General features: G+C 38.6%; 1 protein-coding gene across 3 annotated transcripts in view; it reads left to right on the top strand.

Annotated features, from left to right (window-relative positions):
* KLHL7 (kelch like family member 7) overlaps positions 1-27,132 on the top strand; it is a 42,771-nt gene that overhangs the window by 12,342 nt on the left and 3,297 nt on the right. For all 3 annotated transcript variants that reach the window (XM_066354498.1, XM_066354500.1, XM_066354499.1), the window contains 5 exons: positions 1,520-1,695; positions 3,924-4,098; positions 8,120-8,262; positions 21,392-21,632; positions 23,821-24,022. In XM_066354498.1, coding sequence (XP_066210595.1) covers positions 1,520-1,695; positions 3,924-4,098; positions 8,120-8,262; positions 21,392-21,632; positions 23,821-24,022 — 937 coding nt within the window. The remainder of the gene's footprint in view (positions 1-1,519; positions 1,696-3,923; positions 4,099-8,119; positions 8,263-21,391; positions 21,633-23,820; positions 24,023-27,132) is intronic.

Genomic DNA, 27,132 nt, shown 5'->3' with positions numbered 1-27,132 from the left:
TCCGATAGCCAAATTTAATGTAAGACATGGAAAAGGACTTAAAATAAAATCCATTTGGAGAGGGGAAAAACATGATTGCCTCATGATCCAAAACAAAAATGCAAAGACATGGAACTGATTAGTGAAAAGATAAAAGACATGAAAGGAAGTACAGGGACACTAATGTGAAACAGGAATTCCAGAAGGAACAGCTAGAGGAAAAGCAGTAACTTAGAGTCTGAGTACAGAATCCCTCTAAAATTTTAGTGTTTCCTCAGATCTTATCAGTTGTCTTGGTCATGCCTAATGTGAGCTTTTTCCAAATCTGTCTTAAACCTTGAGATTAGTTTTCATAGAAACAACTACTTTTCACATTATTTGATTGACCTGTGTGATACTTAATTAGGTTGTAAAATTGAAACACATCCAACTGCCAAAAAACTAGTCAATAAATACATACTAGTTCTTGTTGAAAATGTCAGCTCCATGATGGAACCATATGTGTATACAGGTTGTCAACTGCTTGCCATGAATATCTCCAGTGCCGTGGCATTGGTTAGTGCAGTTATAAAATGACAGATAATATGACAAGTTTGTTAGCAGGCATCAATTATGAGAACCTTTATGGTGTAAATATGAAAGCTTTAAAACTCATTATCTGAAGACATCATGAAGTTGAAACATGGAAAATCAAGATAATGAACTGAAAATTTTTATCTCACGACTTTGAAGGGAGATCATATACAATAATAAGTGGTTTTATTTAAAAGAGGAGTTGGCAAACGTTTTCTGTCAAGGGCCAGATAGTACTTAGACCTTGTGTCACATGTCCTTATCACTCCTCCTTGTCTTTCTTGTTCTCCTGCTCCTTTCTCTGCCTCCCGTTCCCTTGATTCCTTTACTGCCTTTTTTTTTTTTTTGCAACCTTTTAAAAATATTATTAAAAATTCTTAGCTACGGACCCTACAACTGGATGTGGGCTGGGTTTGGCCCATGAACAGGAAGTAATTTGCAGACTCCTGATAATGTAACATTAACATCAATGAATAACTTCTCTCCCAAATAAAAATTAAATTAGCTAGGAAGAGGATAATGGGAAATATATAGGGTTCCTATGAAGAAAGTTGTATAATTACATTGACAATCAAAAAATCTGAAAAAAAATGGAGATATGTCATGTTCCTAAGTGGATCTCCTCTGAATGGTCACCTGTCCCCAAAGTAATTTAAAAATTGTGAAATCCTAATTAAAATCATATCAGGATTTTTAAAGTAGAATGTGATAAGCTTATTTTAAAGTTAATGTACAAGAAAAAATGTTGAACAGTAACAAAGAAAAGGTTGAAAAACCATCGAAGGGTGTTTTTCCTACAAAATTTCAAAATCAGCCATACATAAGATATCATAAAAATAAATCAATGGAACAAAAAATGAGTCCAGATTTATGAAATTCATGCAGACTTCCTGTAATATTTTATCTGCAACATGTGTTTGTGTTTTTCTCTAAAGGGGTTTGCTACTCATTTTCTGTCTGTGTTTAGGTATAAGTGTGCTAGCAGAGTGTCTGGACTGTCCCGAATTGAAAGCGACTGCAGATGACTTTATTCATCAGCATTTTACTGAAGTTTACAAAACTGATGAATTCCTACAACTTGATGTCAAGCGAGTTACACATCTCCTCAACCAGGACACTCTGACCGTGAGAGCCGAGGATCAGGTGACTGAATTGCCTTCTCACGTTTTACTTATTAAAAGTGTTGGTATTGATTTCTTATGCTTCATGTTGGGATACATGACAAGTAAAAGGATCCTATTAGGCGAGAATGCATTTTTTACATTAGAGTATTCCAAAGTCTGTCTCATAAGAAAAGTAAGTCTGAGGTACTTGTAAGGGGGTGAGTATATGAGAAATAGGCCACTTGGCAGAGAAAGCTATTCGTGGGCAGAGCAGTGCCTCCTCGAAGATGTCTATATCCTAATCCCCAAATCTATGAATAGGTTACCTTGCGTGGCAAATGGGACTTTAAGGATCTTGAGATGAGGCGAGTGTCCCGGTGAGTCCTGTGTAATCATAAGGGTCCTTCAATGTGGAGAGGGAGGCAGAAGAGTCAGCATCAGAGTGATGCAGCGTGGGAAAGACTGGGCTGGCCATCACTGACGTAGGATACGGAGGAAGGGGTTGCAAGCCAAGAAAGGCAAGTGACTGCTCGATGCTGGCAAAGACAGGGAAATGGTTTCTCCTCCACAGCCTTGAGCTGACACTTAATTGTAGCTCAGTGTGACCCATATTGGACTCTGCCCTTCTGAACTGTCAAACGAACTGTCAGAGGCGTACGCTGGGGGAGGCATTTGGAGTGAGGTGGGGTAATGCCTTGATATGCAGACCATCACTTAATCCCTCACACTCTTCTCTGCATTTTAAGCCATTAAGTTTATGGTAATTTGCTACAGCTCTAACAAGAAGCTAATAGAGGTACTGTAAGGCTTTGAGTCACTTTTGTTTTAAAGATAAAAGGTTTGCACTGAGCCATATTCTTTTGTCCTGTCTTCTTCGTGGCCCAGAGCATTAGTTTCCAGGTTCACAGATTGGACCTGGAGGACCTGACTAGGCAGAAAGAAAAAGCTCAGTTCTGTGGTCAAAATTAACTGACTTACACGCAGTCTGGAAAGGGAAGAAAACTAACTCCAGACTGAAGAAACCCGACAGACACTACCTACAGGCTGACATCAGCAGTGATCATTCGTGTTGATAGCATGCACTCTTGAGAATGATGCGATGAGAATGGCATGTCACCTCTGTGGTCTTTCTCCCCAAAATCTACAACCCTAGTCTAACCATGAGAATAACATCAGACAAGCCCAAATTGAGGGAAATTCTACAAAATACCTGACCAGCACTCAAAATTGTCAGTCATCCAAAACAAGGCAAGTCTGAGAAAACTGTCAAGTCTAGAGGAGCATAAGGTGACATAGTAAAGTGTAATGTATTCTTTATGGGTTTGGGACAGAGAAAGAACATCGGATCAAAACTAAAATTGTGTAGAAGTACAGACTTTAGTTAATAATGTATCAATGTTGGTTCATCAGTTGCAACAAGAGTGTCATATCAATGTAACATTTGAACAACTGGACATAGGATATTTGGGAACTATGAACTTTCTTTGCAACTTTTCTTTAAATCTAAAACTACTTCAAAAAAAAAAAGTTCATTTTAAGAAATAGACCAATTCCCATAAAATATTAGGTAACTCAGAGACCAGAACTTAGGCCTTATGAACACCAACCCAAAATTAACAAATTTAACTGGCTTCAGCGCCTATGTGGTGGATAGGTATGTACATATATGAAATTACGTTTATTTTTGGTGTGTTTAAACTGATTTGTTAATTGAATTGTGTTAATAAACAGTTAAATTAGTGCCACAGCATTGTTTTAGAAAACAATTCTTATGTAATTATCCTGTAGTGTTTTTTTTAATATAGAATTTGTATATTACAATAAAATTTCTGGAAAACAGACAAATCTGTCAATTCACAGTTTAGGAATATTGGATTGAAATAAAGTCATAGGTGACCTTCACATCTTAATAAATTAACCTGTTTTCCTGTTACCAAATGAACATATTTTGAAACTATCATTAACCACTAGATTTTTTTTTTCAGTACAAATGTGCATCATATCTCCTTCCAAAAAGGAAGTGACTTTTTTTTTTTTTAAATCATAAATTCAACATTCTCCCTGTCACTACATTATGGAATAGTAATTCTAAAATAAACATGTTACCTTAAAAAATCACTAGAGCAGTGTATAAACTGTTGTAGACAAGTGTTTGGAGATGGGAATCAGTGGTTATGAGATTCTCCCCCTTCAATGTGAAAGTAAGTCATTGTAATTGGAAGTGTTCCTGCCATCTAAGAACTTGACTCTGCTGTTCTCCCCCCTTAGGTTTATGATGCCGCAGTCCGGTGGTTGAAATACGATGAACCGAATCGCCAGCCATTTATGGTTGACATCCTTGCTAAAGTCAGGTTTCCTCTTATATCAAAGAATTTCTTAAGCAAAACGGTACAAGCTGAACCACTTATTCAAGACAATCCTGAATGCCTTAAGATGGTGATAAGTAAGTTACCTTAAATATCCATTTATAAACTGATCACGTAGCAAATTTTTCATGAGCTTAAAAAAAAACCCTTTAGAATAAATCAGGCTCAGTAGCCAGAGAGAAACATTCAAGACTTTGCTTTTCCAGGTAATTAATCCATTGGGTTTCTCAGCTGTCTATCTGGAGGAGACTTAGCCCCAGCACTTATTTTGTAGGGACGTGTGTGATAGAAGGTAAAAAATAAGTACCTATTACTTATGCTTTGTCTCCTTTTTGTGTATGATAGCTTTCATGTAGTGTTTCTAGTGTTTCCTTCTTTAATTTAGTGTACTGTGATCACATTTCCTTATTCCCTCTCTCCCTCCCTTCCTTCCAAGAAGAGGGGAGATAATGAGACAGATTCCTGCATGTGCCCCTACCAGGATCCACCTGGCAACCCCCATCTGGGGCTGATGCTTGACTCAGCCAAGCTATTTTTAGTGCCTGCAACTGACATGCTGGGACCAACTGAGCTATCCTCAGCACCCAGGCTAATGCTCAAATCAGTCAAGCCACTGGCAGAAGGAGGAGAAGAGGAAGAAAGGGGAAAAGGGAAGGGGAGAGAAGAAGATGGTTGCTTCTCTTGTGTGCCCTGACTGGGAATCGAATCTGGGACGTCCATACGCTGGGCTGACGTTCTGTTCACTGAGCCAACCAGCCAGGGCCCACATTTTCTTTCTTAAATAGCTTCTTTCTTTTTTTTTTTTTTTTTTTTCCGGCCTGGAGCTAATACTTGTCACATTTTTTTTTTACTAGTTTTTCTTGACTTGCTGGCTAGCTGCCAACCCCTCTATAAAATGCCACTTGATAAAACTGTATAACTGAACACTCTTTTACTTTTATTTACTTCTTGGATATCCTTCATAGAGCCTTCCTCCTGCCTGTTCCAATGTGGACTGTTTGCTCCCTAGGCCTAAGGCACGGTTTTTGTCTTTGGGCTCCACCTCTCTCATCCTGGGATGTCCTTCTGCTCCCCTCCTGTGTTAGATCTGCTATCTTCCCGGACCCAAAGTCTTCCCCTTTCTTAATTCTATTTGTTGGAACATATCCCCAGAGGTTCCTGAGAAAGAGTATACAATCAGTAAGTATTTGGAACTTGGACAAATCTCATATCTTTATTTTATCATAAGGTGGAGGAATAGTTAAACTGCTTACAGAATTATGTTGAAAATCATGTTCAGTTAGAATTTGAAGGCATTGCTCCATTATTTACTAGTTTCCAGTGTTACTTTTGAGAAATCTGATGTCAATCTGATGTTTATTTTTTTTTATTCCTCTTTGTACAAATACGAAATCTTTTATTATTTTATCCCTGATTTTTGAAATGTCACAGTAATACCTTGGTGTGCATCCTTTTTTTCATTTTTTTAAGTTATCATGTTGGGTATCTCTATCGTTTCAGCCACAGATTACTCAGTTTTCTGTTGGCTGTGCAATTCTTCAGTGATTGACTCTCTCTTCTTACCCATCCTTGCCTCTTTGTTCTATATTCTGGTAGATTGCCTTAATTTTTCTTTCAACACTTTAATTCTAGCTATTTTTAATTTCTGTGAGTTTTTACTCATTCTCTAATTTCTTATATTATGTCTATAATATCATTCTAAAGTAGTATTACAGTGCCTTTGTTTTTTATCTTGTCTGCATTTTCTGTATTGCTTTTGAAATTTTTTCTGTTTTTGTTTTTCTTGGAAGCTTTTTAAAAATGTTTGGTTTCATTCTGAATCACATTTATAAGAGTGAGCTATTATAAAATTGATCAAATAAGCTGCATATGTGAGTGGGCTTTTCAGTTCTTGGGTGAACTATATGGTAATTACTATAGCCAGATAATTTTTTAATTGGGGATCCCCAAATGTCAGTGTCTGTAAATATTTTCTCGGGGAGCTAGATACCTCATTATAATTTGATATCTACATACATTTGCCATCTAGTTATTTTATGTTCTGCGTTTGATAATACCAGTATTTGAAGTCTTTGCAGACCAAATGTTACTCTTTGTTAGTTCTGTTTATTTCTGGAGGCTTAATTCCTTGTGTTTTGTAATTAGCTTATGAGTTTTTATTTGACTGATCTTAATTGCCAGTACTCTTGGGAGGCCTGGGTTGTATTCCTGCAGGTCATTCCTGTTCTTCTCAAGAGGAAAGTAGTATTTGCTTTTGCTAGGGACCCTGGGACACAACAATAAAGGACAACTTTGAATTTTTCTTGGCGTTTGGTTTCCTAGACTTATGGGTAGTAAATTCAAACCTCAAACCTGCAGGAGACCAGGGCTGTCATTATAAATTCTCAAAGCAGGGCTACTGTACCTCCACCTACCTGTATATTCTCCCAAAGGTAGTCTTGAGCCTCTGCATTCACAATCATTTACTTATTACGCTTGTATAACTTTCATATATAAATATATATATGCATAAAAACACAAATTTTTAAAATAATAGTTTCACACTGTATACTCTTCTACATCTTGTTTTTTTTTGCGTTACACATTATTTCTTGGATACCTTTCATGTCTACATATTTACCCTTCCCCATTCTTCTTAACAGCCACGTATAGTATTCTATTGTATGGATATACCATAACTTTTAACAATCTCCCTGAAGTGAGCTTCCAGTTGATAAACTAAAAGGGGAATTACTGGCTCAAGGGTGTGTGTATTTGCAGTTTTCATGGATTACGCTATTTGCCTCCCGGAGAGTGTGTACCTTCCACATCCCTTCAGCACTGCAGGGCGGTGCTGCTTCCCCACACCTTCCCCTGCGGGCCGGACAGTTTGATCTTGGCCAATCTGATAAGTGAAAAAAATATTTTAATTTGTATTTTTCTAACTTATTCACTTGAGCATCTTTTTCACATGTTTAAGAGTTGCTTGTAGGCCTTTTTCTGTGAACTATGTTCAGATACTTAATCACCTTTTCTGTTGCTGGTCTTAATCTTGTTAATTAATGGGACATCTTTTATATTTGTTTTTTATATGATTTTTAAATATTTTCCTAGTTTGTCACTATCTTTTTAATTTTTTCACCATGCTGTAATTTAACTTAAATCTTACAAATATTCTTTTTATGGCTTCTGTGTTTTTTTACTTGTTTTAGGTTTTCCCATTATGAGCCTAGTTTTTTTAAAAACTATCCTTTTTTATAGTATGTTGATGAGATTTTTTGCATATTCTTATATTCTGTTGATTTTAAATTTACTTTAGAGTAAATATGAAGGGACAAATTTTTTCTCCATATCATTGTCTAACATTATTTATTGAACAATCTACCTTTTTTACAGTGATCTGAAATGACACCTTAAAAGTTTTTCATTGTTATGTGGCCCTTGACAAAATCAAGGATTTGCTAAAGGCTCATGTTAGATTACAATCATTTTCTGAATCCTCACTGCATTTTAGAATAATCTAAGGCAGTACATCTCAGTTTTATGTGTATCTGAATTACCTTGATACTTTGTCTAAAATGCAGATTCTGGTTCAGGAGATACAGGGTAAGTTCTGGAATTCAGTTTTAAGAAGCTCCCAGACTCTGAAGCTGCTGGTCTTTGAACCACATTTTAAGTGGCAAGACCAGTACCTGGGCCCTCTCACCAGAGATTTTGATTTAGTTAATCTGTGGTATGGCCCAGGCTTGGTTTCAGAGATTTCCTAGGTGATTTCTAATGTACATTTAAGATTGAGAACTGCTGGGTTAGGAGATAGGAGTTTCAATAATTACTTTGGCACCTTTGCTTGAAGAGCCGAATAATTCACTGGTATGTAGTAAGTGGGTGTGGCAATCAGCCTAATGTAATTGCTGAGAGTAATAAATTGGTTAGGACTCAGATCCTCATACACTTCTCCTGCCTCTTCCCCCTCAGTCTTTCCTTAGATGCTAGAGAGGGATGATAGGAAAAGTAACACAGATAAAAGCACTATTATGTTTGGGGGCTTTGGTTTTCTTATTTCCCTAAAACATTAAAGTGCCTGAAGCTCTTAAAGAGTTGCCATGCATTTTTCTACAGGTGGAATGAGGTATCACCTCTTGTCCCCCGAGGATCGAGAAGAACTGGTAGAGGGCACGAGGCCCAGAAGAAAGAAACATGACTACCGCATAGCCCTTTTTGGAGGCTCTCAACCACAATCTTGTAGATACTTTAACCCAAAGGTAACTAAGTTTTCTTGTTTCCGTTCTGAAGGCGTTCAGCACATCTACACTCACCTACCAACAGTCGCAATAACTCATGCGTATAGACCTGTTGCTGATTGTGGTGTTCTTTCACATTCCTTATGAGACACTTAGTGATCTTCATTTTCAAGTGAGGAAACTGAGGCTTCGTCAGATTTCAGATATTTCTGTAATTCCTCTGGGATGCTGCCACAAAGAAAGTGGAAACTAGTTCTCTTATCTCACCTCATTTTGTTTGCAACTCCTTGCTTCCCTTATGTGCCATTTTCAGTGAAAATCTTCTGGAGCTGTATGTGGGGTTTTTTAGTTTAGTAATTATGTTTTAGTACAAAATAATACTTAAGCATTTTAGAAAATTTGGAAAACCTAGAAAATCACAAAGAAAAAAGATAAAATGACCTCTAATCCAACCAGCTGGAACTGATCACCAACTTTAATGTTTTCCAGTATTTGTTATGCTAGTTGGCCCAGCAGAGCCTGAGTCATAGGTCTAGGGACATATTTTTTAAAATAGTTTATTAATTGTAACCTTAATAGAGTCCACTCACATTTCTTCCTTTTTGTTTCTTAGACCTGTGTTTTTGGCTGTGGGGGAGTTAATACAATATTTTGCTGATGCTACATGTATTGCTGGGACAGAGCAAATACCACTGTCCCGAAAGATAGCACCCCAGCCTTGCAAGTTCATAACTGGTGTTGAATCTAAGCACATAGGGTCTCTTTATCACTCTGTAGGCCTCTTTTTGGTTGATGATAGATACCTGAAGAATACAGAGCATCCTATTGACATCCGGGTATTTGTCTGATCTCTCTCCCTGAAATGGGTCCTTGGAGGCATTGTGTATAACACTGAAGTGGTGATAAACAAAGCATTCATAAAAGCACATATGGTGGTATTGTTAAGAGTGCAAAAGACCACAGAGGCCAATCCAAATCCAGAGTAAGAATCAGTTTCAGTGAGGGCAGGACATTGTCCCTTCAACAATGAAAGGGTCCCAGTGTAGTTAGCCTGGTATTAAGAAACTTAACTGGTTCCCTCAAGATATGATAATATATCAAGGGCTTACAGTTGGCCAATATTGCTGACACAGTGGGTACTGGACAGTAGTGGTACCCACATTGGCCTTAGGGAAGGGGGGAGTTCACTAGTGTTTATAGCTGCTGACGGATACAAGCCTCTGACGTTGCCCCTGTGGTCACTCACAAGGCAGTTGAGCAAGTATTAGATTGGGGAGGGAAGATACACATTCAGCGTTGTCCACGTGATGATTAAGAGACTTAGCTGCAATTATGGGCCCTCTGGAAAGAATTCATACAGGACACAAATTTGTGTCCTTTCTGGGTGGCCATCTACTTTATCTTCTCTCAGTTCTCCTTGACAGCAATCTTCATTCTTGCTTATTTCAATTTTACATCCCATTTGGGTAAACAATTAGCCACTGTTCAAGAACTGGTAAAAAAAAACTGACCAAAACTTTTTCATCCTGAAAGGTATAATGGCATTAGAATGGACTGCTTGACATTTTGCCAAATCAGAATACGTTTCTTTTGTATTGCCCTTCAGTGCCGTCCCTGCAGGGACGAATGCTTTCGGGGTCCACTTCTGGCTAGTACTATCACAAATGAACAAGCTCAGGTCTCTCAAATGTATCAGCTGATTTATAGGGACTGCCTCCATGAAGACATAACTCTGGTTCACGGAAAAAGCCTACCTGGTAAAGATTACAATTAGCTTATTCAGATATCCTGTGGGACCTGCATAAGCCCAGACTTATATTTACATAACAGATTATTGATTTAAAAGCGTACTATTTATGATTTGGTAGATCAGGTAAAACTTCAAAGAGGATTAATGCAATGGTCACCTGGATTCCCTTGGTGTCAGGCATTTGATGTCTGTTAGGACCTAGTGACCAGCCATGAACTGTTTACTGAGAAAATGTACCTGCTTAAAATAGGTTGGCCTTGCTTCAGAATCCCAGGGCCATGCGCTGTGATCACATTGGGACATGCCGCAAGCTAAATGCAGCATCCTGGTCTGCATCCTGATGCCCCAGGACCACGGTGTGGCCTGAGCAGCCGAGCCAACTACTGTAGCCTGTCCCACTTACAGAACATTCTCCTGCTCTAAGTTCTGCTTGCAGTTGGCAGCTTTTTGGTTTACACAGTAAAAGTATAAAAGTGGGACACCCAGATACAGGAGATGTATCATCTGTAATGTGTAGGGGATTCTTGGAGCAGCAAGCTATCCTTCATTTCCAAGGGGTTATACCAACATGCATTCATCAGGGCTTGGCAAACTTTTTCTAGGAAGGAGCAGATAATAAATATTTTCGGCTTTGTAGACTAAATAATCTCTGTTGTAACTGTTCAGCTCTGATGCTGTAGCAGGAAATGGCCATCAACAGCACATAAACAGATATGCAGGTCTGTATTACAACACAGCTTTATTTACAGAAACAGGCAGCAGGCTAGTGTGGCATCGCAGGCTTTGCTCTACATCTCTGGACAGCTACGGGCTTTGAAGTGACCAAGTATTCTAAGATAACTTCTGTCCTGTCCTGTCCTGTCAAGCACTTACCAAGACACACAGGAAAGATCCTCTCCACTTCCTGTTCTCCAGAACTGATGCATATTATGCGCATTAATATAGGAGACCGGTGTGTGATGGACTACCTTTGGGAAGGTGAGATAGTCCAGGGCCCCTGCAGCTTAGATTGTGGCGTACAGCTAGAGAGTCAAAGAGATCCTCCTCAAGGTCAGAGCATGAAGTGATTTTATTTTCCTTGCCACTTGAAAAGAAATTCCATCTAATGATCTGGGTAGACAGTAACAGAAATAGTCACTAGCCAGAGTGTTAGCTATATACCAAGTTTTAGTGGTGGTTTCAGTTTGGTCCAGGGAGACCACGTCTGGCCTGGCTGTAACACAGTCACCCGGCGTGGCAATTCCTTCTCCATTTGCATAGAAAAGGAGACCTGCAACACCTTCTCCTTCTGATTATAACACTTACCACCATAACTCATAGAGTAAATATGCTGCCATATATCAGAAAGACCCCTTCAAGGAAGGAGGATCAGGTTAGACTGGTTAAATACCATCATATTTGAGCTGTCCCTGTTGGGCTGCTCTCAGCTCATATATCCATTTCTGGTCCATTTCTCCATCTCCAGAATACAGGCTGATTTCTTACGAAGACATTTGACTTCTTTGTTCAGTAGAAGCCTGGGTATTGGCAGGTACCATGAGGCTTCATTGCCTGTGCAGTACAATCCAACTAGCACAATGTCAGTGTACTTAAGAGGTTGCACACCTGCACATCTATTTCACACCAGGTAATGTTAACACTATTGACACTTCAGTGGCTATTTAAGTGTTTTAAATATTTTCAGGATCCTTTTCAGTCAAGAGCAGGAAATTTAGAAATGTACGTTTTTCCCAAGCAAAAACTGAAATCATTGGAGTTTATATTATAGTTTTGTGAACCACAGCTTTCAGATGTTGATAATAGTTATACTAACCCTCTTGTTGCCCAAAGCCTAACTATAGTGTTGGATTTGATAGTTAAAGAATTAAACTTATTTTAGTAGAAATACTTTATATTAATGTACACAACAACAAGGAGAATCCTAATTTTATTTAGGAGACAGTGAGCACTATTTCTAGAATAAGGCAAATGTGGAATGACTTAGCACTTTGTAGTTCTAACACTTTCCTTGATTTTTTTTTTTTATTGGACAGTTGAAAAGACCAGCCTGGAAGTGAGACTGTAACTTCAGAGTTCTCATTTGATGTCTTAACTTGCTCTTTTTTATAAATGGCCCATACTTACTGCTACATTGTATACTCAACCACAGATTTTTAGACTTCCAGTGAAAAAATTTAAATAATTGAGGAAATAACTACTAATAAAAACATCATTCCCTCAATTTTTTCTTTTTCCCTGAATAAGAATCTCATTACATTATTTATTAGATAACTCTCATTACATTATTATTTCTGTTAGAATTACCAGCCCCTCCCTTCTTTTTGCTATAAAACTTCATCTTGAAAAGTTTGCACCACTCACTATTCTTTGTATATGATATTTTAATATGAGTTGATTAGTCTTTATTCTGCCTAATATTAAAACAACCGGGAAGGCTGATTTAATTATAAATTATTATTTACCTTGAATCTTCCAAAGCAAATGTTACATTATTATTCAAGTGGACTGCTTAATGAGAAGTACTATATAAGAATTGTTTTATTTTAAAATTCTTGTACTTAATATTTCCACAAATATTTTTAAATGGTTTAACTATCATTAATTACCTAGAATTAAGCCAATATCCCTGTAAACTATTTAAATATTTTTTGGATATCACTGGTGAGAGGAGGCAAATATTTGTATTAGTTGCTGATTGAAAAAATGATAAGAAAGAATATCTTAATATTTTTTTCTGAGAATTGACAGGGACATCTTAGGTTGCTGTACTGAATTAAAATTGTATTGTTCTTGTTATGGTCCCTATATAAAGCCTGCTGGGCCTTCCCTTCCCCTCCCCACCTGTACCAATTTTTTTAAGTTTTCAAGTGCTTAGTGATTACTAAAAGAGTGATTTATCTGTTTCCAGTTCTATAGTCTCTTAGTGTTGGTGTTTTCAAATAATAGCATGGGAATGTCATATAATACTGATGCCTAAATAAAAGTTGACTTAATTGACCAGTTTTAATTTGGACCCTTCTTGTCAAGGGAATGATGAGCTCTGATGGCTTAGAACTTTGTGAGGGTGTTGGTTCCCTACTTCCGTATGGTGGAGAAATAGAAGACTGTGCCCTAGAGAGAAGGGATTCTGCATATTTCCTGTCAAAAACAAACAAGGAGTAAGACTTGAGAGTGAGGGTTAGAGCAGGTAAATTATAAAGGCAGAAAAACCATAGGATGCCATATTCTGTGGAACCCTCAGGTCCAGAAGGTTTACCCTGAGGGCGTGTTCTTACTCAGAACTCTGAAGTGGACTCATCGCCGAGATCTGGGTCCAGCTCAGTGTGGGTGCAGGCACACCTCGTTTTATTTTGCTTCACAGGTGATGCAGTTTTTACAAATTGTAGATTACACCTTCAACGAGCAACAAGATTATGAATCACTTTGTTGCCATACTCGATGGTGGTGATCTGGAACCACACCAGTGATATCTCTGAGATAAGTCTATCCACAGGGTTGTTAGGGTGAATGAGCCATATACCTTTATGTAACATTTCACAGCCAACTTTATCAGTTGGTTTTTTAGGACTGGATTTAAATATATCAAAAGAAATAAAGTTACCTTCAAGTCAAAGCACAATTTACTATTGGAAATAAATTGTTTTTTAAAGGTATCACAGTGCCTTTTCCCAAATTATCATGGCCACTTTTCCTCTTAAACAGGCCTCTACTGAGGAGACACTCCCATTCTGTGGTCAGGGTGGAAATCAGCAATTATAGTGTATTACATATGACTTTAAAGAACATGTGCATAAAAGAACTATACACCATAAAGGAAAATAGCGTTATGTTAAATAACACGACTTTTATAAGGGTAGATGAGTAGTGTTTACCCTCAGCAAAGGAGTATTGCTGAAGCAGTACTCTCAGGTAAAAGACAGCACTGCTACAGTGATCAGGGCATCTATAGGAAAAAAGTGTCCAAAATAGGCAGCAGTCATCTCAGGCGGATGAGTGCCCCGGGACTGACATCCCTTAAGCTTCCTTAGTCATCAGTATACAGCACTAGGCACCCACTGGTAAAAAATCAACCAGCTGTTCTCTGCAGCTTGTGCACAGCAAGTATTCCTCCTGCCTGATTATTTGCAAGCAGTTTGGTTAGACAGGCGGTCTTAACATTCATGTAGAAGAGGTTGAAACATACTCAGGTAATTTCTGAGAAAGGTTGTCTGCCTTCCTAGAATGTCTTCCAAAATAGGAATATTGTGAGCCTTGGTGGGGTTTTTTCCCCCAAGCATCTTCATAACACTGTTTTTGTAGTTTTGTTCTAAAATCAACCTGAGCCCCTTGTACTGCACACAGGTGCAATGCCTGAGGCTCCACCTTCAGGATCTGTTTCCTTTTGTCTTTGGTTACTGCATCTGCAAGAAACCCCAATGAATATCTGACTCCATGGGGGGATGGCGTCAAACTCATTCTGTGTAAGCCACAGCCAGCCGTGATTATAAATTAACAGATCAGTCCTCTAAAAAGGCTGGGAAAGAGCAGAAACAGAGCAGTAGGTGTTTTTCCCCCCATTAATTTGAGAGAAGAGGAAGGGGGAGAAGGGAAGGAAGGGAGAGAAATAGAGAAGCACCAACTCGTTTCACTTAGTTCCGTTTAGTTGTGCACTCATTGATTGCTTCTCATACTTTCCCAGACCAGGGATTGAACCTGTGACCTTGGTTCATTGCGACAATGCTTTATCTACTGAGACACCCAGCCAGGGCTCCTTGCTCATTTTAACCATTAACAGCTCAGAAACACCCATTTATATATTCATTGTTCCTAGTTTTATCTATCAGCTTACAACAGCACGGTCATTCCCTATCCACCCCCAACTGTGAAATCCCCCCCCCCTTTTTTTTTAATCACAATGCTAAATTTCTTGAAGAACTTAAGTTACAAAGGTATTTCCTCCTAAGGGCTGATTATTAAATTCCTTTCTGGACTTTTGGGGGGGGGTTATATTTCCAACAATATTTGTGTGACCCTGTTGAAAATGAGTGCAGTTCACAGTAGGGATAGCCTGTGTTACTTGGCATGATCAAGTGTTCACTTTTGGAAAACCAGAGTGTACTCATAAGAGTGCTGTTTGGCAGGAAGGCAGAGACTATTTCTGATCCATCTTCTAGTGAAATCCAGCTTAACAGTGTAACTTTTTTTTTTTAAGAGAGAGAAGGACAGACAGAAAAGGAGAGAGATGAGAAGCATCAACTCATAGTTGTGGCATCTTAGTTGTTCATTGATTGCTTTCTCATATGTGCCCTGACCAGGGGGATCCAGCTGAGCCAGTGACCCCTTGCTCAAGCCAGTGACCTTGGGCTGCAAACGAACAACGATGGGGTCATGTCTATGATCCCACACTCAAGTTGGCAACCCCATGCTCAAGCTGGTGAGCCCATGCTCAAGCTGGTGAGCCCATGCTCAAGCTGGCAGTTGAAGGTTTTGAACCTGGTCCTCAGCATCCAAGGCCAACGCTCTATCCACTGCGCCACTGTCTGGTCAGGCAGAGTATAACTCTTTACAAAAGCCTTACATTAGTTTTAAATTTCACATTTCTGTTAAAACATTTAGCACTATTATAAGTGTAAGAAGATATTGTTTTCCTCATATCATTTTTGGTACCATTTGTCTGGTTGTTAAATTTACTGTTTCTGTTTCTGTTTTTAAAAAAATAACATTCTCACTGTAGAAAAATCAAATATAGCAGGATCTAAAGGAGAATGCCAAAGTGTTCCCAACATCAAAAGACAGACATTGATAGTGAGCATCATTTTTTAGTCCTCTATGCCATGAATGCAAAAACGTTTTTTACTCTCTTTTATATTATGAAGGTACTTTCATGTCACTGAAAATACCATCCTTTTGAAGGGCTGTAGAGTATCCTGTCACTAGGATATACCATAATTTATTTCATGCTAAGGATATACTATAATTTGTTAATGCCGGTCTTCATGCACATTTGGCCTATTTCCCATTTTGCCCTATTAAAATATCCCTACAGGGAAACATCCTTCTATATGCCAACTTTGTACACTGTCCCATCTTTTCTTTAGGGTAAATTCCTATGAAAAGAATTGCTCTAACAAAGGACAAAAATGGAAACTATTTAGATTTATCCAAAAAATGGATGAAATCTAGTCCCTAAATTCAGTTAGTATGTGTCGGTTGGTCACAGGTCTTCTTGTTCCTCACCACGGGGCCAGGAGCCATAGTAACAAGATGCGCATTGTAGTCAGTGTAATTTAAGGACAGTGCTGCCCTGAGGAACTGGTCCAGACTAGGAGTCAGCTGTCATTTCTACAGCCTTTGACCTTTAGAAGATCAAAAATAAAGGTGGCTCAACTAGATGAGCTATACTTTCCTACAAATGTGGCCTGTCGACCTATACAAACATTCCCTTAAACATGCGGAGCCCTGGGCCAAATACCACACCAAGCCCTGAGGAAAAGCCTTTTTCTCAGAGAAGCTGTGGTTTTAGTGGCTGAGCACTGTGGAGGCTACACAAGACCTCAGTAGTTATCCTGCCAACATCCTGATTTTACAGCAGAGGCTATTGAGGTTTCTCAATGTCAAGTCAAATGCCCAGTCATTTAGCTAGAAACACAGTGGGAATAAGAACCCAGATTACTTCACCGTCATCCAGTGTCTCTTTCTCGGTGGCCGTGTAAGAAGATTGATAGAGAAGCAGGGCAGTGCAGCAGTTACGAGCACACTTAGGAGTCTGATACATTTAGACTTAAATCTTGGATTCACTACTCTTTAACTCTGTGACCTTTGACAAGATATTTCACATCTCTAAGATTGAGTTTTCTTATCTGTAAAGTGAGGATCTTACCTCATAGGATTGTTGAAGAAATAATATAATGTTGTAAGATATTTTACCATAGTTCTTGGAAAGGGAATTGCTCAATAATGAATAAATTAGTAGTAGCTTTTTGTTTGGGGGTCTAAATCATTTGGACTCCAAGATTATTGGATTTTAGGGCTGAAAGGGAGGAGTCCTAAGATCATCTGGTTGTCTTTTTGTTTTACACATAAGGAAACTTAACATCCTGAGAGGTTAACTGACTTATATGAGACTTATGGTCCTTCAAACAGAGCCTAGCTCAGTGCCCAAGTTGACTAGTTCCTTGGAGCTATGTTCTTTGTGACTTTGTGAAATAAATGAAACCAAAAATGTTCCTTTTATGTATTTTTCATGAAATTACTTCTAGGAATGCTCTGGCATCTGAATATACTTTTGATATAGATTGTCACCATAGTTCTGAGTTTTTTTGTTTTTTTTTGATAACTCTTAAGAATCTAAGTTAAATCAGATAATGGCTTAAGAGAAAGTGCTTATAGTTTGGTCATCTTTAACTCAGATTGACTCCTCAAGGTTTCTGCAAGAAATCTTAAGGTTGTTTACTATTTTGTTAATTTTGCTTTCCTTTTTTCTAAGACCCTATCTTCCCTAATTTTGCTTGGCTTTCTCTCAGAATGATCCAAAATAAAATTCTTAAGTCTTAAAAATAAAAAGTATTTCTTTCATTTTGGATTTAGGTTGTCTTGATTATTAAAACCTACATTTGTTGTGTTATTTTTTTGTAGTGTTTCTTTTTTGAGGATTCATGTGTTTTCAGAATACAGATTATATAAAATCAGTTATTACTCCCAAGAGAAATAGTAGACTGATGTTTTTGCCTTGAGCCTTTTAGACACAATGTCAGAGCCCCTCACCTTAAGAAGCGCTTTCCTCTCTGGTCGCCTTGCGCTGCAGCTGGGAAATCACACAGGACACGGTGGATGCAGGGCCCCATCATCAGTGCGGGGGGATTCAGAGAAGGGATCAGAGAAACCTACAAAAAGAAAAGGAGTCTTGAACTCAAAAAACTGTCTACAATGTGGTATATCACAGCAGAGGCTAGAAAAGCTGACCAGGACTAGGGAAGACAGGACTTCATACATTGGAGTGTCTACATGTGTGTGTGGATGCATGTTGGTATGATGTGCAAAAACTTAAGAAACCCTTTTGCCTGTGTCTTTTCCAGGTTTTTCACTTTTCCCATGTTCATATATTCTCAGCAGAACCTTGCATAGAATAAACTCAAACTTAAATGAATTAAATTATATTGTTAGGGTAACAATTCCCAGCCCATACACATACACTGTGCCCCCAGTGCTGTTCATTCATCTTGTTGATAACAAGAAAGCTGCATGTCCCTCTAGCTTGCCCTGTAGCCCAGGAGTGCAAGGACTGCAGGCCCCAGGTTGGGGGTGGCCCACTGCTAGGATAAGAAGACTGCAGGCCCCAGGTTGGGGGTGGCCCACTGCTAGGATAGGAAGACTGCAGGCCCCAGGTTGGGGGTGGCCCACTGCTAGGATAGGAAGACTGCAGGCCCCAGGTTGGGGGTGGCCCACTGCTAGGATAAGAAGACCCTGTGTTCATACCTATTTAGCTGACAATCCTTTCTTCCCGTCTGTTTTCCCCTCTGCTTACTTTCTCAACTAGACAGATTACCTCCTAGGCAGTAACAAGTTACTGAAGGGCAGCATCAAATCACCTCCTCAGTAGTCTGTTTCAGATGAGGGTTTATTAGGTAGATTGGAGGAGCTAGAGACTCCCCAGGGAGGCTTTTACACACACACACACACACACACACACAGTGAAAAGATCATGAGTGCCCCCCATACATACACACAACCAAAGCCAGATAGGTTCAGACACAGGTGTACTTAACACCTGACAGATTTAATGAGCCCAGATGTAAAACATGACATTTTAACTGACGTATTATTAGAAGGTCAATAGTAGCCTAATGCTATGTCACAATGTCTCCGTCATTCACCGCAGTTCACCTCATCACATAGATAGATATTCTATGATCTCACATCTCACAAGAAGGGTGAGTAGAGGACAGTAAGATATTTTGAGAGACTCCACATTCATATAACTTTTACAGTATATTATAATCTGTTTTATTCTTTCTTACTGTGCCTAATTCATAAAATTTTTTTAATTTTTATTTTTTTAACAAGAAAGAAGGGGAGGGCTACAGAAGAGACAGACAGACAGAAAGGGAGAGAGTAAGAAGCATCAATTCTTTGTTGCAGCACCTTAGTTGTTCATTGATCACTTTCCCATATGTGCCTTGACCAGAGAGGGGGGAGGCTGCAGCCAAGTCAGCGACTTTGGGCTTTAAGCTAGTGACCATAGGGGTCATGTGTAGGATCCACTCAAGCTAGCGACCCCATGCTCAAGCTGGATGAGCCTGCACTCAAGCCAGCAACCTCAGGGTTTCAAACCTGGGTCACCTGTGCCCCGGGCCAACACTCTATCCTCTGTGCTACCACCTGGTCGGGCATAAATTAAATTTATCATGGGTATGTATGTATAGGGAAAAAATGTAGTACATATGGGCCCTGGCCAGTTAGCTCAGTTGGTTAGAGCATCCTGAAACACCAAGGTTGTGGGTTCGATCCCCAATTGGAGCACATACCAGAAGCAACTGGTGAATGCACAACTATATAATTGTAACAATAAAAATGAATGCTGCTCTCTTCCTCTAAAATCAATAAAAAGTAAAAATAAAGGAACATATTGCAAATATTCATTCTTTTGGGGGTTGGTTTTTTTTTTTTCCGAAGCTGGAAACGGGGAGGCAGTCAGACAGACTCCTGCATGCGCCCAACTGGGATCCACCCGGCATGCCCACCAGGGGGCGATGCTCTGCCCATCTGGGGCGTTGCTCTGTTGCAACCAGAGCCATTCTAACGCCTGAGGCAGAGGCCATGGAGCCATCCTCAGTGCCCGGGCCAACTTTGGTCCAGTGGAGCCTTGGCTGCGGGAGGGGAAGAGAGAGACAGAGAGGAAGGAGAGGGGGAGGGGTGGAGAAGCAGATGGGCGCTTCTCCTGTGTGCCCTGGCCGGGAATCGAACCCAGGACTCCTGCACGCCAGGCCGACGCTCTACCACTGAGCCAACCAGCCAGGGCTGCAAATGTTCATTCTTTAAAAAAATGTAGTAGAGCCTGTCCTGTGTTTATACAGTGGATAAAGTCTTGACCTGGAACGCTGAGGTCATCGCTGGTTCAAACCCCAGGCCTGATCAAGGCACATACAGGAAGCAACTCTGAGTTGATGCTTTCTGCTTCTCCCTCCCACCTTTTTCTCTCTCTCTCCTCTCTCTAAAATCAATAAATAAAATCTTTTTTAAATGTAATATAGATGGATTCAGTACTATCCACAGTTCCAGGCATTCACTCGGGGTCTTGGAACAAATCACCGTGGATTATGGGGAACTACTGTATTCAAGTATTTCATAATATCACAGCTTTAAGCATCTGGCTGACAACCTTGGCTCAACTGAATGTTTACAGAAAATATCTCACACAAGTCTACAAAATACCTTCTAGCTTTAGACATCAGGAGGATAATGGTAGTTTAAACTTGATATTAACCATTGATTCATCACATTCTATACATCTGACGGAAAGAATGAGGATATTTACATTTTTTTAAAACTTTTTGTTTTCAAGATTTTTATTATTGATTTTATACAGAGGGAGTCAGGGAGTGACACATATAGTTGCTTCACTTTAATCATTCTTTGCTTGCTTGTTGTTATGTGCCTAGACCCAGGGTTTCAGGGTTTCAGACCAGCAACCTCAGTGTTCCAGGTCGATGCTCTATCCACTGTACCACCACAGGCAAAGCAAAAAAAAGAAAAAGCTCTTTTGAAATAAAACCAGGCACTGGCCAGTTGGCTCTGTGGTAGAGCGTCAGCCTGGTGTGTGGATATCCCATGTTCAATTCCCAGTCAAGGCACACAGGAGAAGTGACCATCTGCTTTTTCCACCCCTCTTCCTCCTTTCTCTTTCGCTCTCTTCCTCTGCCACAGCCAGTGCTCAATTGGTCCAAGCACATCAGCTCTGAGCACTGAGGATGGTTCTGTGGAGCCTCTGTCTCAGGTGCTAAAAATAGCTGGCTTGTGAGCATGGCCCAAAAGGGGCAGAACATTAGCCCCAGATGAATCACCAGGTGGATCTTGACTGGGGTGCATACAGGAGTCTAACTCCTCTCTTCTCACTTGGAAAAAGAAGAAAAAAAGTACTTATTTAGAATTTTCTTGTAATATTATCCTCAGTAGTAGAAGGAATAGAAGACTGGGTGATGATGATACATTAAAGTTTATTTTAGACCCAGAAAAGACCCAAAGCAGCCACTGTCTCCTTGCCCTCTGCCAACATTCTGAAAATAATCACACAGATTAAATAATAGTCTCAAGCCAAGCATTTTGCTATGTACTCTAGTAAATTAAAATATTCTTGTATTTTCTCAACTGTATCTTTCTTTATCCTTTTAATTACCCAAAACCTCCTGTCCTTTCCTGTTACAGGACTATAGCTGGACAGACATCCGCTGCCCCTTTGAAAAACGAAGAGATGCAGCATGTGTGTTTTGGGACAATGTCGTATACATTTTGGGTGGCTCTCAGCTTTTCCCCATAAAACGAATGGACTGCTATAATGTCGTGAAGGATAGCTGGTATTCCAAACTGGGCCCCCCAACACCTAGAGACAGCCTTGCTGCTTGTGCCGCAGAGGGCAAAATTTATACATCTGGAGGTTCCGAAGTTGGTAAGGTCTTACTCAGTATTTCTGTTTGGGGCATGTGCTTTAAAGCCAAGGATCTTGGCTTTCATAGTTAAATAAAAAGTTGCTTCTTTATAAATAGTTTACAAGAACTACAGCTTCCTAGATTGTTAATTGTCCGTTTAGACCCTATAGGACTGCTTTATAACATTTAAGCTTTTAAAATTTGTATTTCTCTGCCTTTCTTTGCATCAGAAAAAGATTAAGAATGAACTTTTTGTTTTTTTCTTTACCTTTTTAATGTAATAACTGATAGTAGTATTTTCTGCCTATTATCAGAACAGGGTGTAGGTACAGAGGTAGAAACGTTTCTTGTTGATGGATAATAAGTTAGTGTCCAGTAGTAGTCTTTTTATAAATGAGTAACTTTTTGTTTGTTTTATTTTTAAATTACAGTTACAGTTGACATCCAATATTATATTAGTTTTAGGTATACAGCATAGTTAGACATTTATATAACTTAATAAAGTGATCTACCCTGATAAATCTAGTACTGTAATGAATAATTTTTTCTTAATCAGTATTCTGGGTGCAGACTGACCACATGAAAGCTTTTACATGCTTTCATCTTTCAAGTAATTTCTTTAGCTAAATAATGGGCTAAAATAAAGAAAATGAGGAAGACTATGTAAACCAAAAATACAGAGTTTTATTTTCTTTTTATTTGTCTTTTTATTTTCTTTAATGATTTCATATTGGCCCAAAGAATGTTTTACTTTTATCCAGCATATTTATCTGTTTTAAGTTTTCACCACCTTTCAGATAAATATAAGAAAAAATGTGATTTCCTAAATGTGATTTAAGAGGTGACCTTTTCCCCTCTTTAAAAGCATTTTAAACGGAATGTCTAATACATCATTTTTCAATACAATAAATGCTAAACGTAATAAAATGTAGCTATTCTGTAAATGTTTTTTTGTAGCAGATATAATAGATAACTTCACTTATTAAGCACTTATACTCTAAGTCAGTTTTTTACTTAGTTTTTTATATCTGCTATGTACTGTGTATTTCCCCCTAATGTCAACCAGTTAAACCTAACAAATTGGAAATGTTTAAAAAGTTTTTAAAAAAGAAGTTATTGTTAGTCATAACCATTGGTTTTTCCATTTATTATTCTCTGATCTTTGCTTTCATAGACTTTGGTTGTGATTGAGAATTGTAAGTGTGGTAGTGTTATTGTTGTTTTTAAGCATTAGCAAAGTTCAGAAGAGTGGGAGATGAGAAATAATTTGGTGAAGTTCTAACATTTTTTTTCTTGGGAAGGAAAAACACTTGATCTTTTTTTTTTCAGATGGAACTTTTACTTATGTTTGAAAGTGGGAAAAATAAAAAAGTTTTTTGTCAACTGTAGCCACTGGAATTAGGATCATCACTTTCATGGTATCAGATACCATGTGAAAATCTGTATTCTTAAAAGAAAGCTCTAATTTATGTAATACTGTCTCCCACCAACCTGTTTTTGTTTTTGTTTTTAATTTTTTAATTTTAATGGGGTGACATCAATAAATCAGGGTACATATATTCAAAGAAAACATGTCCAGGTTATCTTGTCATTCAATTATGTTGCATACCAAAACACTTGATCTTTAATAGTATCATTTCTAAAACTTTTTATGGAGCTCCTATAATGTGCAGAAGTTGCAAAACAGAATAAATACTTGTTTTGCCATTAAAAGGTATAATCGAAGACCAGCATGACTTTAGGGCTCAGTCACACAACCACTGAGAATAATCAGGAAGAGTGGTTTTGTTAATGGTGCAGTTGCTGTTACAGAATATAAATCAGGTTGTGGTTTTCATATTTAAGGTATGGATTTACCATCTTTCAATAGTTACGCTTTTCACCTCTATATGAAAATTTCAAGTTTGGATAATTCCCAACATGCACAGCTGAGCTTGAGGACATAGTTTCTTATTTTTCTTTTGAAAGCAAACCAATTTCTTTTTCTCAGATTTGTTTACCAATGAATCTCTCCAACAGATCCTTCTATGAATATTTTCCAAGGTCTCTCCCAACTATTCCTACAATTTGCTGCTGCTGTTGATTGAACATAGAAAACTCGATAATTCTAAATTTTTTCTCCCAGTAACTTACCCAGCTCTCCGGTCAGCTTGCTCCGAGCCCACACACACACTACGCCGAGCATGATGGGGCCCTCTTCTTTTACAGGAAACTCAGCTCTGTATTTATTTGAGTGTTATGACACGAGGACTGAAAGCTGGCACACAAAGCCCAGCATGCTGACCCAGCGCTGCAGCCACGGGATGGTGGAAGCCAACGGCCTGATCTATGTTTGTGGCGGGAGTTTAGGGAACAATGTTTCTGGCCGAGTGTTGAATTCCTGTGAAGTTTATGATCCTGCCACAGAAACGTATGTATCCATTTAAAACTCTCATTTCACAGTATTGTATTCTGTAAGCTCAGTGGAAGAATATGTCAAAAGGCAGAAAGAACCCAGCAGAAGAATTTAGCTCTTTGATTAAGAATTTACATACTCTTTTAAATGTGCTAAAGTCAAGGACATGTGTATAGCCTGAACCCTTTCTCTATACCTGAGGAAATGGCTTCAGCTCATTCCTGTGGCAGCCCCCTCTCTTTCTCTTCCTCCTTGTAGGCAGGCAGTAAATGTCTATGAATGAGACAAGTCTGATGGATCAAACTCGTGAAATATCTTTGTTTTAGGAAAACGGGCAGGAAATGTAGGGGAGGAGGGTGCAAATTATGATCAGTAGAAAGTTTACCTTTAGAAATACTATATGTTGGTTCATGACAATAACTCAGGTAATAATGTCTTTTGTGAGTTTGTGCTTACTAAAGTGTATTTGGATTCTTATTTATTAAACAAAATTATTCCTAAGTTAACTGGGAAGTTAGTAACTGCTTTTTAAAAAAGCAAAATGCTAAAAGAAATGATTAGCCAGTTCTTCTGACCTTGTAATTAATTAATGGTAAAACCCATTCAGTGTAGCCAGAGGGAATGGTGGTAAGGACAGTGACGTGAAACTAATAAGGGCATGAACACAGGTACTGTCCTAGTCAGACCTCCTGTTGATACTCAGAAACACCCAAAGAAGTGCAGTAAGAAAATTCACTTGCTTTTAAAAGGATTGTTCTTCTTTACCAGAACAAATTATTGGGTAAATATGTTCAACTTAAATGTTGTGCCAAAGAGCCGCACCAAAACTCTTGTGCTCCAACTTTATAGTTAGGAAATATTGCCAGACTGCAAAACATAGAAGTCTTCCACTTCAGCTAGGCTTTTTTAAAATTAAGAGTAACAACTTAATTATAAAATATCAGTCGTGTGCATTTATTTATTTATGGTAGGAAGCATAATTTTAAGAATTTAAGAAAGCATAATCAGTAACTCCTTTCCCAAACAAAAAAGCGGTTACAGTGGTTTATAACTCATATTTTGCTCAACTTGTTACCAATGTTAGAAATAGAATTAAAAGAAACGTATCTTGAAACTTGTCTTTTGCTAGTGTTGAGACTAGGAAATCTCAAGATCATCAGATTTATTGCACCTTTCCAAATGTACCTTCGTACTTACCGGAGCACACAGGGGATACCCCCTTATCTTCATGCTGTCATGCCTCAGTTCAACTATCTATCCCATCATCTCACACCCCACTGGAGTGGGGGGCTGTATACCAACTGCCCCCTCTCCTAAATCAGTCTCGACTTTACCTCCTGTAAATCTTGTGCTCAAAACATGTTACAGCATACAAATTGGGAAACTGTAGGCTCATTCATCCTGCTTCTTAATTCTTTTTCATTTCTAAAAAAATCTCTTAAAGCCTGACCTGTGGTGGCGCAGTGGGTAAAGCATCGACCTGGAATGCTGAGGTCACCGGTTCGAAACCTGGGGCCTGCCTGGTCAAGGCACATATGGGAGTTGATGCTTCTTGCTCCTCCCCCTTCTCTCTCTGTCTCTCTCTCTGTCTCTCTCTCTCTCTCTCCCTCTCTCTCTGTCCCCTCTCACTAAAAAAAAAATGAATAAATAAACAATCTAAAAAAATCTCTTAAAGTGGAACCCATACCGTATGAACTCCAGGCTTCTAAAATTTGAGGACTTTGTTCAGGCAATATCAATGTAGACAAATGTATTATTGTTCATAATAGCAGAAAAGAAATATTAAGGAATTCCACAACCCCAATATTTTTTTAAAGCTAGGTGACTATATTCAGTTTGGGAATATTTTGTAACTTACAACACAAGTTAACATTTCTTTCATTTTGTATATATTGAGCTTGTATGTTAAATTTGAATTCTTTATATTCTTTTCAATGGTCTTAAGTTTTAAGTGAAAAATGTGAGACTATAATTATCAAAATCTCAAAATGAGAGTTATATACTAAGATTTCCTTTCTAATATGTGGTTTGTTCATCCAAGTTACATTTTATGAGAATGTTTCTTCCCAGTTTTAACTATTTTCTTAAATGTCTTGTAAGTAGAATGTGTTTAATTGGAGGCTATGAAATGAAACCTATGCAGTCCAAATTTTAAGAAAGGTTTTTTATGAAACTTCCTTAATTCTAAACCTTCAGGAAACTTACAGATACATAAAAATACGCTCTTTATATCATGGACATATGTGAAGAAGAGAGGGATATATGTATTGAATTTTTCCAAGTCAAATACTATGTTAAATGCACTTTGACAGTTCACTGTAAAGCTCACTGCATGGGGAGGCGGTGGAGGCCTAGTGCTGGCTGTCCCACCTTCCAGCTGTGTGCCGGTCTCCTCACCTGGACGGGCATGCTTATCCTGAAAAACAGGAGCAGGGCTGCCCACCTCCGCTTACAGACTGCTCTGAAAATGGGAGTGCTGACCGCCAAACCATTTTTTTTTTATTCATTTGTAGAGAGGAGAGAGAGAGGGAGAGAGAGAAACAGAGAGAGAGAAGGGGGAGGAGCTGGAAGCATCAACTCCCATATGTGCCTTGACCAGGCAAGCCCAGGGTTTTGAACCGGCAACCTCAGCATTCCCAGGTTGACACTTTATCCACTGCGCCACCACAGGTCAGGCCAAACCATTTTTTAAAAATACATAATTAGCCTGACCTGTAGTGGCACAGTGGATATGAGATTGTCGTTTTGCGACCCTCAGGTTGCCCAGTCAAGGTAGATTCAAGAAGCAAGTTGATACTTCCCAGTTTTCCTCTCATCCTTTCTCTCTCTCCTCCCTCCAAAATCAATAAATAAAACCTTTAAAAAATACATAAATAAATATAAGGCAACAAATAAGTTGCTACTATTTCATAATCATGCCTTAATTATGTTTTGAAAAGTTAAATTGATTATTGTTTAAAAGAATAGACATCACCACATTAGAGAGTTAACGCTTATGCCAAATTTTGCTTTTGTTGTTTAGAGTATTTTGGTTATTAGCTGTTAGGAACACAAGCCTGTGTACCAGTACCACCTTCACAAACATAAATGTCAGTTGTGTGTATGGGAATATATGCAAAAGAATC

This window comes from Saccopteryx leptura, chromosome 12 (genome assembly GCF_036850995.1).
Source record: "Saccopteryx leptura isolate mSacLep1 chromosome 12, mSacLep1_pri_phased_curated, whole genome shotgun sequence".
In the NCBI taxonomy this organism is placed as follows: Eukaryota; Metazoa; Chordata; class Mammalia; order Chiroptera; family Emballonuridae; genus Saccopteryx; species Saccopteryx leptura.
Note: the sequence above shows the minus strand (reverse complement) of the source record. Positions and strands in the feature narration are given on the sequence as shown.